This window comes from Prunus dulcis, chromosome 1, assembly GCF_902201215.1.
Source record: "Prunus dulcis chromosome 1, ALMONDv2, whole genome shotgun sequence".
Taxonomy (NCBI): Eukaryota; Viridiplantae; Streptophyta; class Magnoliopsida; order Rosales; family Rosaceae; genus Prunus; species Prunus dulcis.
The window spans coordinates 23,341,098-23,363,392 of record NC_047650.1 but is presented as its reverse complement, the minus strand read 5'-3'; the positions used below and the strand labels follow the sequence as shown (position 1 = coordinate 23,363,392).

The following is a 22,295-nucleotide window of genomic DNA, read 5'->3' as shown; positions in this document are numbered from 1 at the left end:
TTATAAAATGAAGGAAATATTATTGGACTAAAACTTAGTTAATGATGAAATGATGAGTTTCATTATACTAAAAATTAGTTAGTGGTCAAATGATAAGTTGAATGGTGAAACTCCTTTTGCATTTCAATTAGTTGTCTGCTGCATCGTTCTAGTCCAAAAATTGTTCAAAAAATCGATATTATAAACTTTAAACTTAGTGAGCCAAGATATTTCAAGTGTGTTTTCATATGGAATTCCGAGTTTCTACAACTAAAAATTGTGCATTATTTTACATTTCATTGCATTAAAAGTTTAGAACCATTTTAATAATCACATGACTAGTAGCATGACACAAACAACAAAGAACCTGCCTTGTTATTTACATAAGATACTTGTGCAGTCCTGCTTCTCTTGTATATTGTTTTGTAGTAGAGGAACCTTATTTTGGCCTAATGATTCCCAACGACCTTCCCCACCAACCAAACAAGAAGTCTTTCTTAATCATAAATCTGCAGACTTGTACTGGGCCCTCACTAATTGAGGGTACCTGGTACCCCATTTCTCTTACATGATTATGTACTTGTCGTCGTTTCTGATTATTTATAAGTTTAACCAAATGCTTCAATAACACGAATTACAATTGTACGTACCTTCCAAGATAGAATGGATCTCCCAAAAAGATGGCACTCATGATGATGATCACACCAAAAATAATTCCAAGAGGCTTGAACATAGAACAAAAAAGAGCTCCAGCCTTCCACACCCACCGGTGGTTAAAGTGTAACGGAGAACGGTTGAAACAATTGCCCATATGATGAGATATGATAAACACTTGAAAAGCACAAGTGAGAAGGTTGAAACAAACCAGATGACCAATATTTATACCTTCCAAGATAGACTGAATCTCCCAAAAAGATGACACCCATGATCACACTAAAAATTATTCCAAGAGGCTTGAACAAAGAACAAAAAAGCTCCAGCCTTCCACACGCACCAAGTGATCAAACTGTAGCGAAGAACGCTTGAAACAATACCCTATATATGGTGATCATGCAAAAAGAATTTAATTGCATCTACGAGTATCCCTTATGAACTATGAAAAATCTTTCAACTCCAAAACATGACAGGGTTGCTATTCGCTTACGGCATATAAAATAGAAATCAGCCCCACATCCAGCCTTAGCTCCCCAGGCACTTGCATCTCTAACTGCAACTAATGTAAATGCTGCAGATATGGTTACGTAAAAGACTATGAACACCACTGCTGGGTACTTCTTCACGACAAATGCCTGCAAACATTTGCTTGTTCTTTACTTTCAGCTCTAGAAAGGGTAATTGAGTTGATAATAGGCCTAGTTACCTGCATAATGTACCATAAAGAAGTTGCGAAGGCTTCAGCTGCAAGAAAAAGCCCTCCCAGAATCCAGTTTGATTGTTATGAGAAAAAGGAGTTGATTGGGTGAATTGGAGAGTGATGATGATAGCAGTATGATTGGCAGGCCTTTGTAGAATGTTACCACAAATGCTCCTGTGATTGAGACAATGGTTCCAGAAAGTTTTGCTTGGCTGCTTGAGCTTCTGCAGTGCACCTTTTCCATCCTCAATCACCCATTTCAAACAACTGAAGCATATTTGTTCTTACATAACAACAAAGAGGACCTAATTGCAGTATTTTCACTCGCATCTTCTGTTCCAATTAGCGGAAAACTGGAGGACAGCTGACCCTTCGAAATTTCAACTAGACTGAGGTTATAAAAGCTGCTGCTATAAGTCATTTTCGAAAATTTTGTTTTTGAATATGGAAGTCCTTGTCACTTGTTCAAATGTAGCCAATCAAGCTGTGGATTGGACTATCCTATTTCTCTTTTCACCAACTCATGGGATTAGATTATCCCATTCTACTGAGTTTCATAAGAAATCAACTATAAAGGGAAAGTTTAATATCTTTTGTCATAGTCATGCACATATATTCGCTGAGTAGGGGTCCCCAAGTTCAAATTACTCTTACTATCAGAAAAAAGCAGAACCTGAAAATGATGGCAAGTATGAAAGTAAATGCTGGGGATTAGGTTAAGCATGGCCATGGCAAGCGTGGGAGAACTGTATGCTATACAGATATTTCCAAATATCTGAGATGAACATCTGCATGGAAATGCTCAACATATTTTTCTTTTGATATATATGCATAAATCACATCAAAATTACAAAGACGTCTAAGACCATGGTTTCTATACAAGACAAATCTGTGTCTTATTTTGCACTTTGCAGCAGGGGGGTGCTTTCAGATGATGATTCTGACCACTGCCCTTCTCCACTGTCCTCATGCAACTTCTCTTCTCTGGCCTTACCCCATATCACAGCATAAAAGCCAGTGATAATTACAGCTGCTCCAACCAAGCTGCAGTAAGATTTTGATTACTTTTTATGCACAATTGGCAAATAAAAAAGATGGTATTTTAGTTGAAAAGCTACTACATTTTAGCAAATTGCATCAAGTATATCACATTGAACTCAGAGGTATTTTGCACAATCAGATCAGTCAACAAAATACAGAGAAATATGTGTTCATACCTTCCGAGATGCAGAGCTTGTCCCAGAAAAATTACATCAATGACATCTGCGACAACAACAGCAAGGGGCTTGAACATAGAAACATACACAGGTCCTGTTCTCTGCAGGCACCATGCTACCGCACTGGTACGTAACGCAGTCCCAACAACCGCCTACATTTTCCAAATTGTACCCCATGTTACATACTCACCACTTCACAACAAACAGAAGAGTAAACAAAAAATTAGGCCAAAGTTCAAGGTCAAAGTAGATTTATGCCTTCAACTAATTCTTACTCATTTCCTAATTCCAGTTTTTGTATAATTGGAGTTAGAACATGAAATCAGAACATTGGGACGGTAATTATTTCCTTACTGAGTATAAAACTGCAAACAAACCAATATCGGGTTTTAAACTCCAAGCACTTGGGTCTTTTACTAGTATCAGTGAGGATAATGCAGATTGTATGGTCACAAAGAAGCAGTAGAAGGAGGCTAAGATCAGCACTGCAGGGTACTTCTTAAGGATTAAGGCCTGCAAAAAGAAAAAAGGGTCCTATTTAATTAGCTAGAAGCCTAGTGCTTATACAAACTCACCACCAATATAAATATTAAATCGAATTACCTGCAGAATAATCCATAATGAGGACATGAATGCCTCAGCGGCTAGGAGTGATCCTCCAAGGACCCAATGTGATTTTGGTGAGAAGAGAAATGGACCACTCAACGGGTCAGAAGACAAGCGTTGGTGGATCACTGCTGGGCCCTTGTAGAAAGTCACAACAAATGCCCCTGTAATTGACACTACAGCTCCAAAAGACTTAGCTTGGCTGCTTGAGCTCCTCCAGTTTAGCTTTTCCATCCTAATTAATCACATAAAATCATGGGTGACTTGGAGAACAATTATTTTATCCTCAACTTAGCATAAGACAAATTATTATTATTACGTTTTTGGTCTCAACTCAATCACTCAAACGCCTGATAGATAGAAAGAAGTAGGAACTACAAATTGAGAAATTAGAAACCTGAATAGTAAGGCAAGTATGAATGTAAAGGCTGGAATGAGATTGAGCATGGTTGTGTTAAGCGTAGCAGAGGCGTAGTTTAAACCAGCAAGTCCCATTAACTGTGCAGAAGTTCTATACATAATGAGGATTATATTAGCTGCAAAGTGGAAAAGCGCAAGACAAGTCGAAAATTGAGTAGTACCCACAACTTGAACCTCTTCGAAAATAAAAACAAGGTCTCTTTTACAAACCCAATAAAGCCAAGTAAGAAGAAGCTGAAGACAATGTAAAAGCTGAGCGGAGGACACTCTAATCTGCCATTAAATGAAGAGTCAGATATATATTATAAACATGCAGGGGAATGTAGTTTCAAAATGTATAAACAGTGTGAAAGAAACAGAGAAGGAAATGAGACCTGTGAAAGATGAAGGAAGAAGGGGTAAGGATGAGAGTGGAGAGAGCATTAGAGTAGACAACAAGAGTATATTCATTCAGTCCGCTGCTCATGGCTTCTTTGTTCAATATCATACTAGTCACCTGAGCAAGAACTGCCATCACCAGTGCCACAAAAGCCACTGAAATTCCCTTCCCCATGCCAAGAAGGGAAAAAAAAACCCAGAATAACCTTTGTGTGTGCTTGTGTTTCTGTAAGCATGCACCTTGTGTTGTGCCTTGTGACATATACAAACAAGAGGGACCACGGCTTCACAGTTGAAAGCATGCAAGTTTGACACTGAAGCTATTGATATCTGTCATGATTGTCTTTCAGGCCCAACTGGCTTAAGGTGCAGGAAAATTGATGCCTGATGGTATAGTTAGTTTCTTTGTCAAATTATTCGTTGCCAGTTCTAGTTAGGTGGTGTGATTATGTATTTACTTGTACAAAACGCAATTATCTTAATTTTTAGGTTAAGTTATTGGTCCATTTAGGCAGGCACACGTTTTTACAATTTTGAATTGATAAAATTTGAAAATGCATCAACTAGAAACAGAGGAATTCCATTTCCATTAGGCATAAACAGAGGACTTCTGCAGTTGTGCTTCTCTTGTATCTTGCTTTAGATTTTTTTTTTAAAATCTGAACTCAACCCAGATCTAGCAAAATTTTAAGCATATATAATTCATAATTCCCATGAATATCAGCCCACAAGAGCCTGCATTTCAATTGCACAATTTGAAGTACTAGTATGATTAGAAAGAAAAATAACGATATATAATTACAGAAACAACAAAAGATGTCAACAGATGTTTCAATTAAATAGTGGAAAATATGTTCTTCAAGAACTTTAGCCCTCGCCAATTGCCATCATTCCTTCCCTCCCAAGGCTAACTAACTTATTGTTACCTTATTTGCTACAACTAATGAAGAAGGAGATCATACATCTTAAACCAACTACCACAACTAGATTTCATTTCCAAACAAGAAGCTGCTTTCACATAAATGTTTCTGTTACGGTTGCCTTTAAGTTTGACCCTGCAAACTCGACGTCCAACTCATTCTGATATGATATGTATGATTATGCTCCCCATGTTCACAACCCTACATTTTATAGATACAAAACTTCTCCGCTCAGGTATGGGCATATTATGAACAAAACTACCAAATGTATATGCAGAAAAATACCGAACATAAATCTCCATATTGTGCCTATTACGCAAGTACCCATTGGCAAACAGGTCATTGCTTGCAATTAACCTTGACGGTTTCCCCTGCACCTGAGGTCCTACATTCAAATCCCCCCTCACCCAATATCGCTTGCATAAAAAATAATAAAAATAAAACTTGACGGTTGGCTGCCATCTTCTCTAATTGTCACATCAACAGTGGTTGTTAGATATTTCCAACCCCACACGTGCATGATGGTGGTAGCTCACTATCTGTTGGTGATACAAACAGCATCATGGATTGTCTGGTTATCTTAAACAGTTAAAATACCAAAAATAATGGACCAACCCAGCGCCAAATCAGGCCTGAATTGGAGTATAACAACTGATGGAAGGGATGAGTTTTCCAGTTATCCTCAATTTTCCATATCCTTCAGCAAACAATTCCACAATAACCTATCCCAATTTTCAAGAATGACAGAAATGGTAGCATTCTGAAAGAACGAAGAAGAGGAGATAGAGTACCCATTTGTTTGGCAAGAGAAACCTCATGGTGTGATTACTGTAAACTTCTATATTTCTTCAAGAGTGTTTTGTAATAGAGGGACCCACTGGTTGCTTGTTGCCAAGCTCTTTGTCTCAGCACCACCATCCATCTTCTCTTCATTGGCTTTGCCCCACATCACCGAATAAAAACCAATGACAATTACAATTGCTCCTACCAAACTGCAGGATTCAGCGAGCAACTGATTTATTTCTTTTTTTTCACCAGGAACAAAGTTAATGTCTCTCACTCTGCAGTATTTAGATATGGTAGTTAAGAGGGAAAAACAAGGTAGAAATCCTACCTTCCAAGGTAGAAAGTATCCCCAACGAAAGTAACACCAATGGAAACTGCAACAATAATCCCCAAAGGCTTAAACATAGCTATAAAAACAGGCCCTGCCCTATGAAGGCACCATGTGGTTACACCAATCGTAAATGTCGAGCCAAAAATTGCCTACAATAATATAATTTAAAGGTTGAGCAGCTTAGGTTCATGTTTTAGCACATATCTGAATCCAATAGGTATGTAATGGTTGAGTTACGTTTTCCATTTACCGAGTATACAACAGCGATCAACCTCATTTTAGGTTTCAAGCTCCAAGCACTTAGGTCTGTTTCTACAATCAAAGAGACTACTACAGCTTGAATAGCCACAAAGAAACAATAATAAAAGACCATAATTAGCTCTGCTGGGTATTTCTTTATGACTGATGCCTGAAACACAGAATAGAATAATAACTAATCTCAATTTTCTAAACAAATTCCAGAGTTTCATAAGGATTTTAAATTCACAGATCTTACCTGTATAATATAAGATGATGAAGCCAACACACAATAAACCAAAAGGAGAATTCCTCCAATGACCCAGTTTGACTGTTGTGAGAAAAGTTGGTTATGAGACAATATATCAGTTGAGGATGTCAACAAAAGTGCAGGGCCCTTGTAAAGAGTCACAATGAATGCCCCTGAAATTGAAAGCATTGTTCCCAAGGATTTAGCTAGGGTACTGGAGCTTCTCCAGTCAACTATTTCCATTCTGAAAATACCCAGTTGAATGAATTTAGAAATGGTTGACGGTGTGACACTACCAAACTACCAGTCTACCACTGTCTCAAAATTTGTACACTCTTATCTGTGATGAGAGAAAGCTCATCAGCTGAAATTCTCATTGGAGACGAGAAAATAAGATTATTGAACTCTTTACACTGGTTCTTCTACAGAAATCTTCGAAAAACAAAATAAGTACTGCAATGTAGATACAGCAGAAGAAACTTGATTCTCCTGGGAAACTAAGGCCAAAGACTCAAGACTCAAAACATAACCTTTCAGAAACTTTTATTATTATTTTGCCCTAGAAGGTTTCTTTACAAAACACAAAACAAAACAAAAGTATGCTCCAGACTGCCAAGTAAAATAGAAAAGCAAGCTAAAATAGCTTCCACTAAGACAAAAGTAAAATAGGTAACCCCAGAGGGTGGGGTGAGTAACAAGAGGAGGGCGTGACCTGAAGATGACTGCCAGTATGAAGGTAAAAGCAGGAAGGAGGTTGAGCATAGCCGTGCCAAGAGTAGGAGAGCTGTAATTAATCCCAGCATACCCAACAAACTGCGCAACGAATCTGCAAAATGCTAATACCAATCAAACCCACTAAACATAATCCACTTACCACAAGGCAACAAATTAAAGGCGTCAATTGTGCAAACAAAACCATCCCAAAATGCAAACTTTAATTTATCATATTATATAGGATTTTCTAATATTGTAGTTTGTAGATGAATATAGTAACTTACCCAATTAGACCAAGCAAGAAGAACCAACAGAGGACAGAGAAAGTGAGAGTAGGACGCGATCTAACAAGAACACTCAAAGAAAGGAATTACATTTGTGACCAAAGTAGGAAATTATAGTGAAAAATAAAATCTTTGGTTTCTGGGTAGTCCATAAAGAGTGAAATTTAATTACCTGTGGAAGACTAAAGAAGTAGGGAGGAGGATGAGGGCAGCAAGAGCGTTGGAGTAGAAGACAAAGATGAGGTTGCTCATGCCAGTAGACATGGCTGCTTTACTTAGTATTATGACCCCTGCTCCAGCACACTCAGTCATCATCATCCCTACTATAGGTAGTGCTCCAACTTTCCCCATGGCTCTGTTTTTCTCTTCAATCCCACAACCAGAATCACACACACTTTCTATCGAACTCGTCAGATCGTTCAGTTACACTTAATTTCAACTGACCAAAGACTCACTTTTTCATTCATAATTGGTGTGTCTGTTTGTCTCACTTTGCCCGCCACTTGGTTTTACTATTTTTTTAAATATGTTGTTTGTTTCCACCTTTTCTTTTTAAGATAAAAGAAAAACATTGTGTCAATTTTCTTGCAAGCATTGTTCTGTTTTTACTAGTTGTAACTTGTAACTCCAAAATTCAATGTTTATTTCATATCTCTTTTCAACTTGTGAGTGAGATTCGAACTTAAAATTTTCTTTATGAAATTAAGGGAAATATTATTAGACTAAAAATTAATTAGGGATGAAATGATGAGTTTCATTAGACTAAAAACAAGTTAGTTATCAAATGATAAGTTGAATGGTGAAAACGTCGCTTTACATTTCAATTAGTTGTATGCTCGATTGTTTCAGTTCAAAAATCAATATTGGTGAGTCGAGATAATATAAATGTAATTTTCATATATGGGATCTCAAATCTTTACAAATACCATTAAAAAAAAATAAAAAATTTATTCGCATTTCATTACATTTAGACTATTTTAATAATCTGCGGCTTATGTACACAAACAAAAAAGAACCTGCCTTGTTATTTACACAAGATACTTGTGCAGTTGTGCTTCTATTGTATATTGTTTTGTAGTAGAGGGACCTTATTTTGACCTAATGATTCCCAACGACTGCCACCTTCCACCAGCTTCTCTTCTTTGGCCTTTCCCCACATCACCGCATAAAACCCAGTAACAATTATAAGTGCGCCAACCAAACTGCAAAATTATTGTACAATTATCATTAATTAATTTGCTAAACAAGAAGTCTTAATCATAAACCTGCAGACTTGTTAAGAGGCAAAGACTTTGTAAACCATCTGTGGCTTTCACTAAATTTCAATCAATCAATGAAATAAAATATTATCCACTGGGCCGTCACTAATTGAGGTGGGGGTACCCCATTTCTCTTACGTTATTATGTACTGGTTTTCGTTTCTGATTATTTATAAGTTTTCTTCCACCAATCAATCTTATTCTCTCAACCACCTAAAGTTTAACGAAAGTTTAATATTACAAAACCCATAATTATAGGCTTTTCAACATATACTACTTTATTGCACCTAAAAAGAGTGAGACCACCACTTATTGACTCTAACAAATTATAATTAGAGTTCACATAAAAGTACTCCATCTTTGACCTCGTTTCAAATTAGTACTCAATTTTTAAAATTTTACACGCAGGTGCTTAAACTTATAAATTAAAAAAACCTACTAGTTAACCCTTATAATTAATTGGAACGAGATTTTGGATAGACGGATAAATACGCTTAACTACTTAAGCTACAAATTTCTTAAAGATTATATCCAAATGCTTCAGTAACAAGAGTTACAATTGTACGTACCTCCCAAAATAGAATGGATCTCCCAAAAAGATGGCACCCATGATCACACCAAAAATAATTCCAAGAGGCTTAAACATAGAACAAAAAAGAGCTCCAGCCTTCCACACACACCAGGTGGTTAAAGTGTAACGGAGAACGATTGAAACAATTGCCTATACGATGAGATATATGAACATACAAAAATGAATTTATGAATAAAGTTTGAACTTGAAAACATTATAGACATTGCTACTTGCTTGCTTACAGTGTACAAAACAGCAATCAGCCCCATATCCAACCTTAACTCCCAAGCACTTGCATCTTTAACTGCAATCAAAGTAAATAATGCAGACTGAATGGTAGAGAATAAGCATTGAAAACAGACTATGACCACAACTGCTGGGTACTTCTTCAGGGTTGATGCCTGCAAATGTTTGGAATTAAGAAAATAAAACAATTAATTAATTGATTTGCTTGTTCTTTGCTTTGAGCTCTTGAAAGGGTAATTAAGCGATTGAATGATACGCCTAATTACCTGCAGAATGTACCATAAGGAACTGGAGAAGGAATCAGCTGCAAGAAAAAGGCCTCCCAGAACCCAATTTGATTTTGATGAGAAGAGATTGGGTGGATGTGATGATGGTAGCAGCATGATTGGCTGGCCTTTGTAGAATGTTACAACAAAAGCTCCTGCGATTGATGCTGTGGTTCCCAAAATTTTGGCTTTACTGCTTGAGCTTCTCCACTGCACCTTTTCCATCCTAAAACCACCCATTTCAAACAATCAATGCATGTGATTACACATACACATCAATCTAATTGGTTTTTTCTCTTAAGAAATCAACTTATAAGAAAAAGCTTAATAGTTTTAGTCATTTGCCATGAGCTCTATATATGTATAATTCAGATCAATATTCTTATATTCCAATCAGAAAATAAAAAACAGAACCTGAAAATGATGGCAAGTATGAAAGTAAATGCTGGGACGAGGTTAAGCATGGCGGTGCCAAGCGTGGCAGAGCTGTATTCTATACCAACATATCCAAATATCTGGGCAGAACATCTGCATGGAAGTAACTAAAATTAACCAGAATATATTTCTTTTTCTAAATATGCATCAATAAAGAACCCCTAAAAAAATTCGCATATCAATTGATTGAGTTATTTATCTTACAATTTACATGTAAGAAATTGCAAATTCACATGTAAAAAAGTAGTGTAAAGTTTCATGGTACTACGTTACCAACCCAAACAGGGCAAGCATGAAGAATCTGCAGAGTATGGAGAATGTAAGGGGAGGGGTCCCTGATCTGCCAATTATCAGAAAATCAAAGAAACATGAAGAGGAAAGATTGTCACACACCTTATTGATGAACACAGTAAATTAAAGAATTGAGGGAGATGGAGAATTAAAGAAAGAAGAACCTGTGGTGGAAGAAGAGGGCTGGAGGGAGAAGGATGAGAGTGGAGAGGCCGTTGGCATACACAACCATAATGTATTTGTTGCTCCCTTTGGACATGGCTGCTTTGTTTACTATCATATTTGCAGCTTGAGCCAGAATCGCCATCACCATTCCTAGAAATGGCAGTATAATCTCCATGCTCATCCTCTCTCTCTCTCTCTCTCTCTCTCTCTCTCTCTCTCTGTGGCACACACACACACACAGTCACAAGGTCACAAAGACAGAACCACTTGGACCCACTTGGACCATTTCTCTGTTTTCTTCCCCTTTGCACTTGTAATTTTGTTGTAGGATAGAGGAAATGGGTAGTTTGTATATTTCAAGGCAACTGTCAATTCTCTTTGGCAGCAGTGTTATGCTTTTCTTTTGTAAAACGTTGTATTTGTTGTATAAAGAGATGATATAGGTTTTGTCTATGTGTGCAGTGAAACCAAGCATGTAGATATTTTTGGTGTATACTGTGATTTCACTTCCACTCAAATTAAAATTATGATTTATATTCGCGCACACTGCACCATGGAATGAGACATCTTGAGCTGGATCCAATAGCCTTAATTATTTCGATCTACCGACACCAAACTAACTTTTTCTCCTTTCCATTCATCCGATTTTTCCGGTTGATAACCATTTCAATTTTAATTTTAATTTTCAATTTTTGTGCTAGAGTATAGAGAAAAAAAAGGGAGGATGGAAGTGAGAATGAGAGTAAATATGAAATTAAGAGGGAAGATGAGAGTGGAGGATGGGAGGAATTAGTAACAAAAGTGAAAAAAAAATTAAAAACTGAAATCTATTTGAAATTGTTTTCACTTTTGTTACTCCTCCTTCCCATCCTCTCCCCTCTTATCATTTCTCTCATTTTCCCCTATGCTCTATCACAAAAAATGAAAACTAAAAATTAAAATTAAATGGTTATCAAACAGGTCCTTTGTAAATCATTTCTTGTTTTCAAATTTTAATGAAATGACAGCACTGATTCTATATTGGAAATGCTTTACATACATTAAACACATCATAAAGGCTACAAAGACCGTCGTACAATTGTAAAATGCAATTCTATGTCTTATTTTGCAGTCAGTGGATGATTCTAAGCAACTCTGCCCTTCTTCACTGTCCTCATGCAACTTCTCTTCTCTGGCCTTTCCCCATATCACAGCATAAAAGCCAGAGATAATTACACCTGCTCCAATCAAACTGCAGTAAAATTGTGATTACTTCTTATGTACCATGAAAAAAATAAAGTGAAAAGCTGCATCTTTCTCTGCTACAATAATTTTGGTTAACCACTAGGTGTATATCAGTTTGAGCTCATATGTATCTTGTGTTGTACGTATTTAGTCAACAAAATACAGAGATATACATGTTTATTATACCTCCCAAGATACAGAGCTTGTCCCAGAAAAATTACATCAATGACATCTTTGACAACAGCAGCAAGGGGCTTGAACATAGAAACACACACAGGTCCTTTTCTCTGCAGTGCAGGCACCATGTAGACCTGCTGATACGGAACGTAATCCCAATAATCGCCTACATGTTGTAAATTATACCTCATTTTATTTAACAAAAAAACTAGGCCATTATATGCCTTAAATTATACCTTTGTGTCATTGGAGTTACAATATGATATCAGAGTTATATGTGCACAGTTGCTCACTGAGTATAAAACCGCAAGCAATCCAATATTACGTTTTAGCCTCCAAGCACTTAGGTCTTGTACAAGTGTCAGTGAGATTAATGCAGATTGTTAGGGGACAAAGAAGTTGTAAAAGAAGGTTATGATCAGTACTGCAGGGTACTTCTTGAGAATTAAGGCCTGCACAAATTCAAGGCAAAAGATAGAGAATTGAGTGGCAACATGGAAGAGTTTATCTTGGAAAAATCTGTTGTTATGCAGAAATAATGCAAATGTCTTAAATTTTGGCAGTTTCACATATATCATCATATATGCAAATGTCTAAAATTTTGACAGTTTCACACAAAAGCTTGTAAATGGACCTGAATTATAAGGAAATCCTATAATACTTAAATTCTAGGGAAAAACTCAATTGACTATTCAATGGGGCCAAATATACCATACAAGCCTTAAAAATCCTAAAAATTATAATATTACCACTGAAATTTGATACTTTTAAATTTTTTTTTAAAAAAGAAAGCTAGTACTTTTTGGTTTTTCTTCTTTGAGTTGTAGGTTGTAGTATTTATATATAAAATCAATGTTAAAAAGGGGGTTTGTTATAAATATCTATTAAATTTTCATATTTAGTCGGCAACAATTAGATTTTTTTTTTTTTTTTTTTTGGGGTCAAGGTAATTCATTCCATAGAGATGAAAGGGATTACACAGTTAGAAAATGCAAAAATAAAAAACCAGCCCAACATTGATAGGTACAAGGCTTCAGCCCAACAGAAATAAAAAAAAAGTCAGATAAAAGAAAACCCTGGGCTTGTTTGGTACGTCGGACAGTACTGACTAATTTCTGTAGGATAATATTAATCTGTTCCGGAGAGTACTGACTGTTTATCCATAATATTATAAGGCGTTTGGTGCTGTTCCGGATAAATAGTTTGACTACGTTATACTGTGTTTGGTGTTGTTCCAAATAACATCGGATCAAACTATTTTTTTTAAAAAAATTTCTTTAATAATTTAAGTGGAAATTGAAATTTAAATGACACGAAACTTTTTTAGGAGTACAAACTCCCAATACATTGGTTGCAACCTCCCCCTTTGTTTAATATCTTAATTTATCTTCTTCAGGGACACAAACCCTAATGTAAGTCCCATCCAAAAGAGATATTGAATTGTGATTAGTTCTTTATGGTATGTTAGCTGTGCTCTGCATGCAAGCCACACCAATAGATTTGTCGTGTTTCACATACTACATGCATGGTCCTTTTCTTTTTTTATCAGCCGCAAGATTTCCAAAGCAAATTGCCTTTGCCGCCACAAAGCAACCACTGGCATCCCTCACAATCATACCCTAACCATTGTTCTATTTGTTTCTACACAGTGAAAAACTGAAAAACACCCATCAAAAAGCAAACACATGGACAAAGAAACAATTCCACGAATCAATTTATTTGCTAGTAGAATTATATCACATACAAACAAAACATTCGATTAAAAAAATGTCAAGAAGGAAAAACTCATAACCTAATTTTCACAAAAAATTAATAAAAGAAGAAATATATAGAGAAGAAAGAAGAAGCAAGAAGAAGCATATTTGAGAAAGTATGAAAAATAGAGAGTGAGAGATAGATACCTAGAAAAGAGTGATTAGAATAACCTGTGTAGAAGATTGCAGAGAAGAACCCTAGGGAGAAGAATGAAAAGAGCGTTTGATTTTTCACGGTAGAACGCGTGTTCTTTATCCCTAGTCGTATAATTAAGCGTGTATTATCTAATCCGGTGTGTGTGGTTTGTATTAGTTAGTCAGGTAAGGAGAGTATTAAAAGCTCAACCCATATAAAATAGTAAGGTAATTAAATAATACGAGTTGACACCAAACACATGACATGAACTATTTACTCCTATCCATAGTCTAATACGATGTACCAAACGAGCCCTAAAACAAACATCTAGCCCAATACAAACACAAAGGAAGAACCCTAAATCTGGAAAACTATAGCCGCCACTTTCTCCTTGTGGCGCCGCCATCGTAAATCCACAACCGCTAGAGATGAGTAACTAGTAACCAGACAAACCATTGCTTAGAATGGAGAATGGTGGTACCACTCACGCAAAGAGTGCTACCATAATCCTAGAAGCTAGTGCAAAGAGCACTTTTGAAGCATCCTCCTCCCCCTAAACCCTAAATATGCATGCATGATTCTATACTTCCATTCACGCAGGTACACATTTCTCCTTCTCTACCCCTACACTGGGATACCAATAATGCAATATTTTGCTATGATCTTGGCCAATAATGCTATATCACGTGGAACATTATTACCCAAAAATAGAAAATTCATGGTATCCTTATTTTATAGAAGTCTTTCTCCACACATACCAACCCCCTCATCTCATGGGGTTGCTTATTGCTTGTTTGCTTGCTTGCTCCATTCCCGGTATTAGATTATGAAGGTCAAGTCCAATGGCCCAACGTGTTTGTTTTTTCTTTTGAACTTTTTTTATCTGATCCTAACTAGTTTATCAAAAATACTCGTCAACCAATTTTTGGGTTACTAATTAATGTGGCAATTTCTTAATTACTAAATAAAGTATAGGATGACCCTTTTCCATATTGATCTGAACCAATCCATACGCTCCCATTTTTAAATAAGATTCCAGCTAAAAGCATACAAGTACTGTCAAATTAAAAAAGACCTAAAGTTAAGGACTTATCAATAGGTAGTGTTGCTCCAATACCCATAATGAAAGGGTTCGCTTTGACCGTTAAGAATAGATAACTCGTTCCCCGTGTCTTTGTTTCTATTGCATTCTATCTCATCATATCACATTCTGTTCTGCGATATTTGAGAATCACTGTTAATACCTACCCCACGCTCTCATTCAATATTTTCTCCCTGGTTGATGATAGTAGGCAAAATTCAAATAATCTATGCAGCTTCAACATCTAAAACAAATGAAAATTTATGAAAGTTATACAATGACCCACTAGTTGTTATTAGGGTTGGGCATGGTCCGGATTGGACTGGTTTCACTTCAAAATCACAGCCAAATCACTACTACAAAAAGTGAAAAAGACGACCAGAAAACAACGACGGTCTAAGTGAAAACCGCCGTGGTTTATAAAAAGACGACGGTTCTAAAAACACCGTCGTGTAATACCACCTTAGACAACAAAAAATTGGAGATTCAAATGGCTGTTCAAAAACAACGACGTACCTAATTAAACAACCGACGTCTATTTGAAACAGATTTCCGCAGTGTAAAATCAAAGCCAACAAAGAACGGCGGAAGTTATGAATCGACCGACGTAGAAATTAAAGACGACGATTTCAATAAAAACCGCCGTTTTTACTCATAAAATAACACGACGAGGTTTTCGTATAAGACGCCGTATAATTACAAACAAATCCACGTCTTTAAAATAAAAAATATCGCCGTATTAAAATAATTTACAACGACGTACAATATAAATATATCGACGTCATTATCATATAGTTCTACGACGTTATCTTTAAATTGTACTATAAAATTTAACGTCGTATTTATTCATTTCATACGTCGTACATTTAATTTAAACTGTCGTCTTAATATGAATTTTTGTTAACAATTTTTTTCTTTGATTTTCTTATCCTACGTCGGTAGATCTACTTAATGACAAGAATTGAAATAACCACGACGGTTTATATAGAAAACCGCTGACATAATCAGATTTTTCTGAGAACCCAAGGGTTACGAAATCTTAACAGATGGAATTCTGTTCCACATCATAATCTTAACAGATGACACAGATTTGCAATCAGAGAGACAATTTTTTGGAAGTTGATGATGTGTGTGCGTTTGTGTATCTACAAAAATTATACCTAACGTCTTTGCAAATTTGCAATCAGAAAGACAATTTTCAACGACGGTTATATTACACCTAACGACGTTTAAAAAATCAACGTCGCTCAACAAATATATTACGTCGTCTTAGTATTACTTAAGACGACGAAAAACGACGACAGTAAAACAAAAACAGTCGTTGTTCTTATATTCTTATTTTATTTAAATCCACGTCGGTTATATTAAACATAACGACGTTAAATGAAAGGATTCCACGGCGCATAACAAATATTGCGTCGTGTTATTTAAAAACGACGTAGTTATATGTAACCGCCGTATTTCTTTTTTGAAATGGTTTTATATATAAGCAACTTTTCGACTTACACATGCACTGTTTCCAAACCCGATTAAAAATTGAAATGGTTTTATATTAGTTCAACTGGTTTCATCAATTCGGCTGGATTGATGCCCACTCCTAGCTGTCATACAACATTTTAAGCCGAGAATAAATTTAGCAAGAGGCCTATGTACAAATCTTAGATAGAGAGGGGACCGACTTACTTTAATAAAAGCTAGACCACTAATGAGATGACATATTGACAGTAACATCCCTCCCACCGAAAATGAAGGGACATACCATAGTTCAATTTCTTTTCTTCGATTAGCTAATGTTTATCGTCTTTTTCTTTGTTGCATTGGATAATAAAGGAAAAAATGGCCACACCATAATGGCATAATGTTTATGTTTAAGTGATTGGGAGTGTTTAGTTATCGACGTATTGTGTTCGAGTTTATCTCCTTCATCTATATTAAAGGAAAAAATGGAGTTTTTTTTGTTTAAAAACATATCATCTCAACTATTTAACAAGCATATTTGTTTTCAAAAGTCATCAAGAGCTTGTTTGGTATTAATTAAGATTTTAATGAATTTTAAAGTAGTTAAAACTCTATGGATTTATTTTACTTTTATAAACTCCACATATACTTTGATTGAATTTCATAAGAATTTTGGTGAAATTTGTTAGAATCTTATCATAGAGTTTGATAGATTTTTATAAATTTCTATAAATTCAAATTAGTAGTAGGGCATCATGTTTGATATTGGGGATGGTAGTAGAGACGGTGGTGGTGGGGATGGTAGAGACATTAATGTTGGTGGGGAGAGTGGCAGTAATGACCATGTTAAGTGGTGGCGACGGTGGTGGTGATGAAACCATGTCAAGTCATCAAGAGCTTGACATTTGATGGTGTGCAAGACTTTTCATCTCAGTGCCTTGTTTAGTTGAAAAGCTTGTGTGAAGTGAAATGTTGCAATCCCCGTTGCACACAAGTGTTTTTTCTTGTTTAGGCAAAAAGGTTTTGTTCAAGAAAATGACTCCAAGCTTCCGGTTTGATCATTTTGAGCCTCCTCCTCTTCTTGGGCTTTCCCCAAATTACAGCATAAAACCCTACCATTGTTATAGCCGCTCAAAGCAACCTATTGAAATAAGTTGAAACAAAGCTATATGATGTAGGATAAATCATGGGTTTGTTCCCATGAAGGAAATTTGAAAAAAGGAGAAAATTTCAAAATCAGAAAATTGGGCTTCAAATATGGAAAATAATGTTCAAGCATCATCTATGGCACTAGGAAAAGAAGGAAGGCGTATTGTTGGGATTTTCGGGTTGCTTGATTTCTTGAGAACTTTACTACCCATAAGTTTTGTGAAATTATGATTTTGCTACATAAAGTTTTTCATATCAACTTCGTACCCAAAAGTTTAATTTCCTTCCATTTTCATACCCATTGTCAATCAGCCGCCAAAAAATCTATTAACTCGTGACATGACATGATAAATATTTATATATATATATATATAAAAACACTCGCTGCTGTCACTCTCTCTCAACTCAACTACCAAAAAATAAAGCAATTTTTTAAATTTAAAAAATAAAAAATAAAAAATAAAAAATAAATAAATAAAACCCTCTTCTTCTATCTTTGCTCACAACCCCCAACACCATTTCCACCCCCGACCAGCCACCACCCCCTCCACCCTATGGGAGCATATATTTCACCGGCCAATAAGAAGATAACACATGGAAAAGGAATATTCCTTAGGTCAAACTAATTAGCCTAATTAATTCCTATTTAATTAGGAAAATTATCTTTGATTTAAGATATGAATATCCCATTAAATCAAGTAACCCGTCTCCACCAAATCTCTGGGAGTAATTCCTATCATCTTTTTGGGGAAGAATAATCCTAACCAAATAAGGATTATTCTCCCGAAACCCTAGCACACAAGGAGGCTATAAATACACAGCCACACAAGGCACTCAAGGTAATTCTAAACTCACACTCAAAAACCCTACGCAAACAATCTCTCCTTCTTTCTCGCCGCCCCTTTCACCCTCTCTCCTCACATGGCTAAGTACCACCACACACGGCTAATGCCACCTGGTTCTCGCCATAGAGAAAACTTCATTCATTTTAGCTATTGCCATATGTTTTCTCAAAGATCCAATTGAATTAACTTAGGCATCGAAGGCCTTTGGCCAACACCCTCCTAAGTGTGGTCTTTTACTCCTATTTATTTCGCAATGATCGAGGAAGATAGAGAAGAAAGATCGAAAGTCAAGGAATCAACCCGCTAATATTCTCCCGTGAGAAATTTGTACAAACACACTCCACCACCACACAAAGACCCACATCCTCTCTTTCAACTCATTTGGTAAACTATTACTTCATCAACAGATGCTCATTGCCAGATTTGAAATCTATATCTTGCCATCCAATGTAACTTTCTCAGATAACTCACCAAGATAATATGGCACCGGTAACCAAAATACCATTAGAAGCTCATAATATTTAACCAAGGAGAAAAGCTTTACGAGCTATTATCTGAAAGGATTGGTAAATGCAGATTGGGAGCAACCATTCATATTTCCACAATATAAAAATTAAATTTTTTTCTTTTAAACCCAGAAGATATTTGAGATTGGGGGTGTTGATATCCTCCTTGGTCTGGATGGTTGAGAACAAGCCCAGCTTGTTTATCATTTCATCCCACTTTTCCAAAGCCTTGCATCCCCTCCTCACCACCTCCCAATACCTAAACGACCACAAACACAATCGAATCACACAAATCAATTACACAAGAAAAAGTTGGCCTCGTCACCGAATCCATGAAGACCTAGTCTTGTATCCACAAAGACCCACCCTGTCGCCGGATTTGAAATCTCGGCTAGATGAATGTAGCAATGATCAGTTCATAATTGTATATCATTTTGAACCATTCTAGCTTATGATTTGGTTATATTTTTGAGTTAAACTTATGCTTCTAATCTTTTTTGTGTTTATCATTCAATTATTTGAGGTTTAGGTAGCAATGGTAACTTTGGATAGGAAAATATGCAAAATGGTGCAAAAACGTGCAGACTGAGTTAGCAATTTGTTTCGGTCTTAACATCTTCATCCGACCTTGGATTAGCCCAAATGACATATGATTGGAAAGATGACATTCTGAACTTCAAGATGTACAGTCAAAGTCATCAATTGCTTAAGAGAAGCCCAATTCGTGAGCCTATGAAGTTGCTAGTCATGCTGACCTAAGGATGAGCTAATTGTTGCTTGGTCATGATGAGCTATTCCTGAGCTATGATTTCTGGTGGGATTTGTTGGTGAAGTGCACAGCCAAATCAATTTAGAATTCTATTGCATTGGTGTGTTAGGTGAGGTTGGTGAAGTGAGTGTTGTTGGCGAATGTAATAACCCAAACCTAAAATTCATAATGAAGGAATATTTTATTTTGCGAAAAGATAATTTTGCCCTCAGAATATTTTATTAAGAAAAAGGTGACTTTTTGATCGAGAAGGAATTTGACAATTCCACTTGTGCCATTGCGTAGAGCACGGTGAAATGAGTTCATAGACACGTAGTAGGCCCGAATCAGAGTTATAACGAGAAAGTTATGGTCAAAAGAGTGTCAGTGGCACAACCATAAATATTTCGAAGTTGGAATTATAAAAACAGCCCAGCCCTTTCTCTCTCCTCGCGCCGACCTCCCTCCCTCTCCCGTGTCCGTCCCTTCTCTCCTTCGTATCTCCGGCCACCGACCACGGCTGTGGATGGGGCTGGTACCAAAACGACCGGGACGACGTCCTCTTCCTTCCCCGACCGTTCCCCGCCGGCGACGTGACCTGCGCTGGCCGGAAATTGCGCTGGAACCGACGGTGCTCACCGGATCTCCAAGTCACTCGTTCTCTCTCAATTCTTCTCCAAATTTGTCGAGTAAGGTATGGATTCCTACCTATTTTCCATGCTCTAGCTGATGGTTAGATGGGTTTGCATCAATTTTGACCGTAGATAACCCAGTTTTCGAATTGAAGTTTCAGCCGATTTTCGGCCTCCGTTTTCGGCCACTTCCGGCCACTTTTTGGGGTAGGTCCAAGAACAAAAGTGGCTCCAAATATGGTGTTTTACCTAGGGTAGGAGTTTGGAGCCGTGGTTTGAAGTTTTTCCGGCGAGGCGAAATCGCTTTAGACACCCATCGCTGCCGGCGCGTGCTGCGGCGCGTGGGTGAGGGTGGTGCAGTGGCACTGTGTCTTGTTGTGATCCTTATGTTGTCACGAGCGCGTAGGATTTCGCGGATCTCAATTTGGATACCGTTTGAGCCCCGAACGGATTTTCCATATTGTGCGATTTCCGGGTTCGATACTGCTGAACCGTTGGATCGCGCTCAAATTCAAATATGTTGTTCCAGATAATTTCAGAATCGTGTAGGATTCGACGGATTGTGAATCGCAGTCCCGGATACTTCGAAATCGCGAACCCTGGGGCTAGGGTTTGGAAATTTTATGATTTCACGATCGTGGTCAATCCGATCGTCAGTTTTCAGACCAAACTTGTAGAACATGGTTCCTGATATGTGAGGAACTTAAAGGAACTCTCAGATTGGTCATTGGAGGTCGTGGACCCACGGGGTTCCGTATCGACCAATATGTAAGTTTATCGCTTAGTGAAGTCTCGAGTTTTTTCAGACAGTTATAAACATCTGAAATGCGTAAGTGGGCAGAAAAATGACTTTAAAGTTAGTGCACGCACTTTTAGAAGTAGGAGGTCAGGGTTTTACTTAAAAACTTTTACCGAGCAGTTTTATTAATTAAATATTCATGATGGTTTACCCAGGCACCCCAGACCAGGCAGGCCCGCAGAAGAGACCTTCAGGAGGTCTAGCGAGCTCGGACCAGGAGTGAGTGGACTTTTCTTTTATAAATGATTTTATAAATGAATTTCAATATTTGATCTTAAATAAGTTTAATTGATTGTGAATTTTCCTAGTATGGTTTGTGAAGCCAAATGTCTTTATCTTTGTACTGCTTAGTTAACTATGCTAAAGAATTATAAAGAGCAGAGTTTGAGATTTATATCAGACAAAGTGGCAGTACAGTTTCAGATTTAACAGAAATGCATAGATTTATCAGATTTTTAGAAACCTTATATTTTCTGATGATAGCAGAGTTCTTGACTTAATAAACATTCAGTTATTCATCAGATCTTTCAGAAACTATTATAATATTTATATATTATATTTTCTCAGAGTTCTTGATTTAATAAAAATTCAATTCTTCAGCAGATTTTTCAGAAATGTTATATATTTTAAACCACCGTGAGTACCCATCTATGGTTATTACCCTCAGTTATGCAGATGTCTACGGACATTCAGTTTACCCTCAGTCTTGTCAGTGCACTTGACATTTGCCTCACGAGTTTCGGGGACGCTCGGACCGTGAGTGCCAGGAATTGCGGCTCGAGTTGACTTTGTGTCACCGAGACCTGCCAGGATTGCGGATCAGGCTGACTACGGTCCCCTGAATCCTGCCAGTTGCGGCTCAGGTTGATTTTGTGTCACCGAGACCTGCCAGCGGATCAGGCTGACTATAGTCCCCTGTATCCTGCCAGTTTGCGGCTCGGATAGACTGGGTGTCGCCGAGACCTGCCAGGGGAATTGACGGAATTACAGGGGTACATCCGAGTGGTAGTTTTAATTGATTGCAGTGCTTTTATGCAAGGTTTGAGTATATTGCTTTTATGCAAGTTTGATTACAGT

At 37.0% G+C, this 22,295-nt stretch overlaps 3 protein-coding genes and 1 pseudogene across 5 annotated transcripts; all 4 read right to left on the bottom strand.

Moving 5' to 3' along the window:
* Positions 1–543: 543 nt before the first annotated feature.
* On the bottom strand, positions 544–2,202 carry LOC117616760 (annotated as a pseudogene).
* Positions 2,045–4,289, bottom strand: LOC117626709 (WAT1-related protein At5g40240-like). Of its 3 annotated transcripts, none has more exons than XM_034358534.1 (7): positions 3,951–4,289; positions 3,787–3,849; positions 3,554–3,667; positions 3,154–3,391; positions 2,905–3,063; positions 2,551–2,702; positions 2,045–2,377 (listed from the first exon to the last, which is right to left on the bottom strand). In XM_034358534.1, exons 1-7 carry the CDS (start codon positions 4,214–4,216, stop codon positions 2,230–2,232), a joined length of 1,140 nt encoding a protein of 379 aa, XP_034214425.1. In that variant the 5' UTR covers positions 4,217–4,289; the 3' UTR covers positions 2,045–2,229. The 3 variants fall into 3 exon arrangements, with proteins under 3 accessions (XP_034214425.1, XP_034214418.1, XP_034214433.1); XM_034358527.1 differs by having other exon boundaries at positions 2,104–2,377; positions 3,554–3,654; positions 3,738–3,849; XM_034358542.1 differs by having other exon boundaries at positions 2,104–2,377; positions 2,968–3,063; positions 3,554–3,654; positions 3,738–3,849.
* A 499-nt stretch (positions 4,290–4,788) lies between these two features.
* On the bottom strand, positions 4,789–11,104 carry LOC117616752 (WAT1-related protein At5g40240-like). Its single transcript, XM_034346162.1, has 15 exons — positions 10,709–11,104; positions 10,531–10,593; positions 10,233–10,346; positions 9,819–10,044; positions 9,549–9,707; positions 9,305–9,456; positions 8,536–8,678; positions 7,649–7,766; positions 7,477–7,536; positions 7,191–7,304; positions 6,488–6,722; positions 6,242–6,400; positions 5,989–6,140; positions 5,666–5,866; positions 4,789–5,075 (listed from the first exon to the last, which is right to left on the bottom strand). Exons 1-14 carry the CDS (start codon positions 10,888–10,890, stop codon positions 5,713–5,715), a joined length of 2,031 nt encoding a protein of 676 aa, XP_034202053.1. The 5' UTR covers positions 10,891–11,104; the 3' UTR covers positions 4,789–5,075; positions 5,666–5,712.
* Positions 11,105–11,561: 457 nt separating this feature from the next.
* Positions 11,562–12,301, bottom strand: LOC117616742 (WAT1-related protein At5g40230-like). Its single transcript, XM_034346148.1, has 3 exons — positions 12,120–12,301; positions 11,778–11,940; positions 11,562–11,618 (listed from the first exon to the last, which is right to left on the bottom strand). Exons 1-3 carry the CDS (start codon positions 12,299–12,301, stop codon positions 11,562–11,564), a joined length of 402 nt encoding a protein of 133 aa, XP_034202039.1.
* Between the last annotated feature and the right edge of the window lie 9,994 nt (positions 12,302–22,295).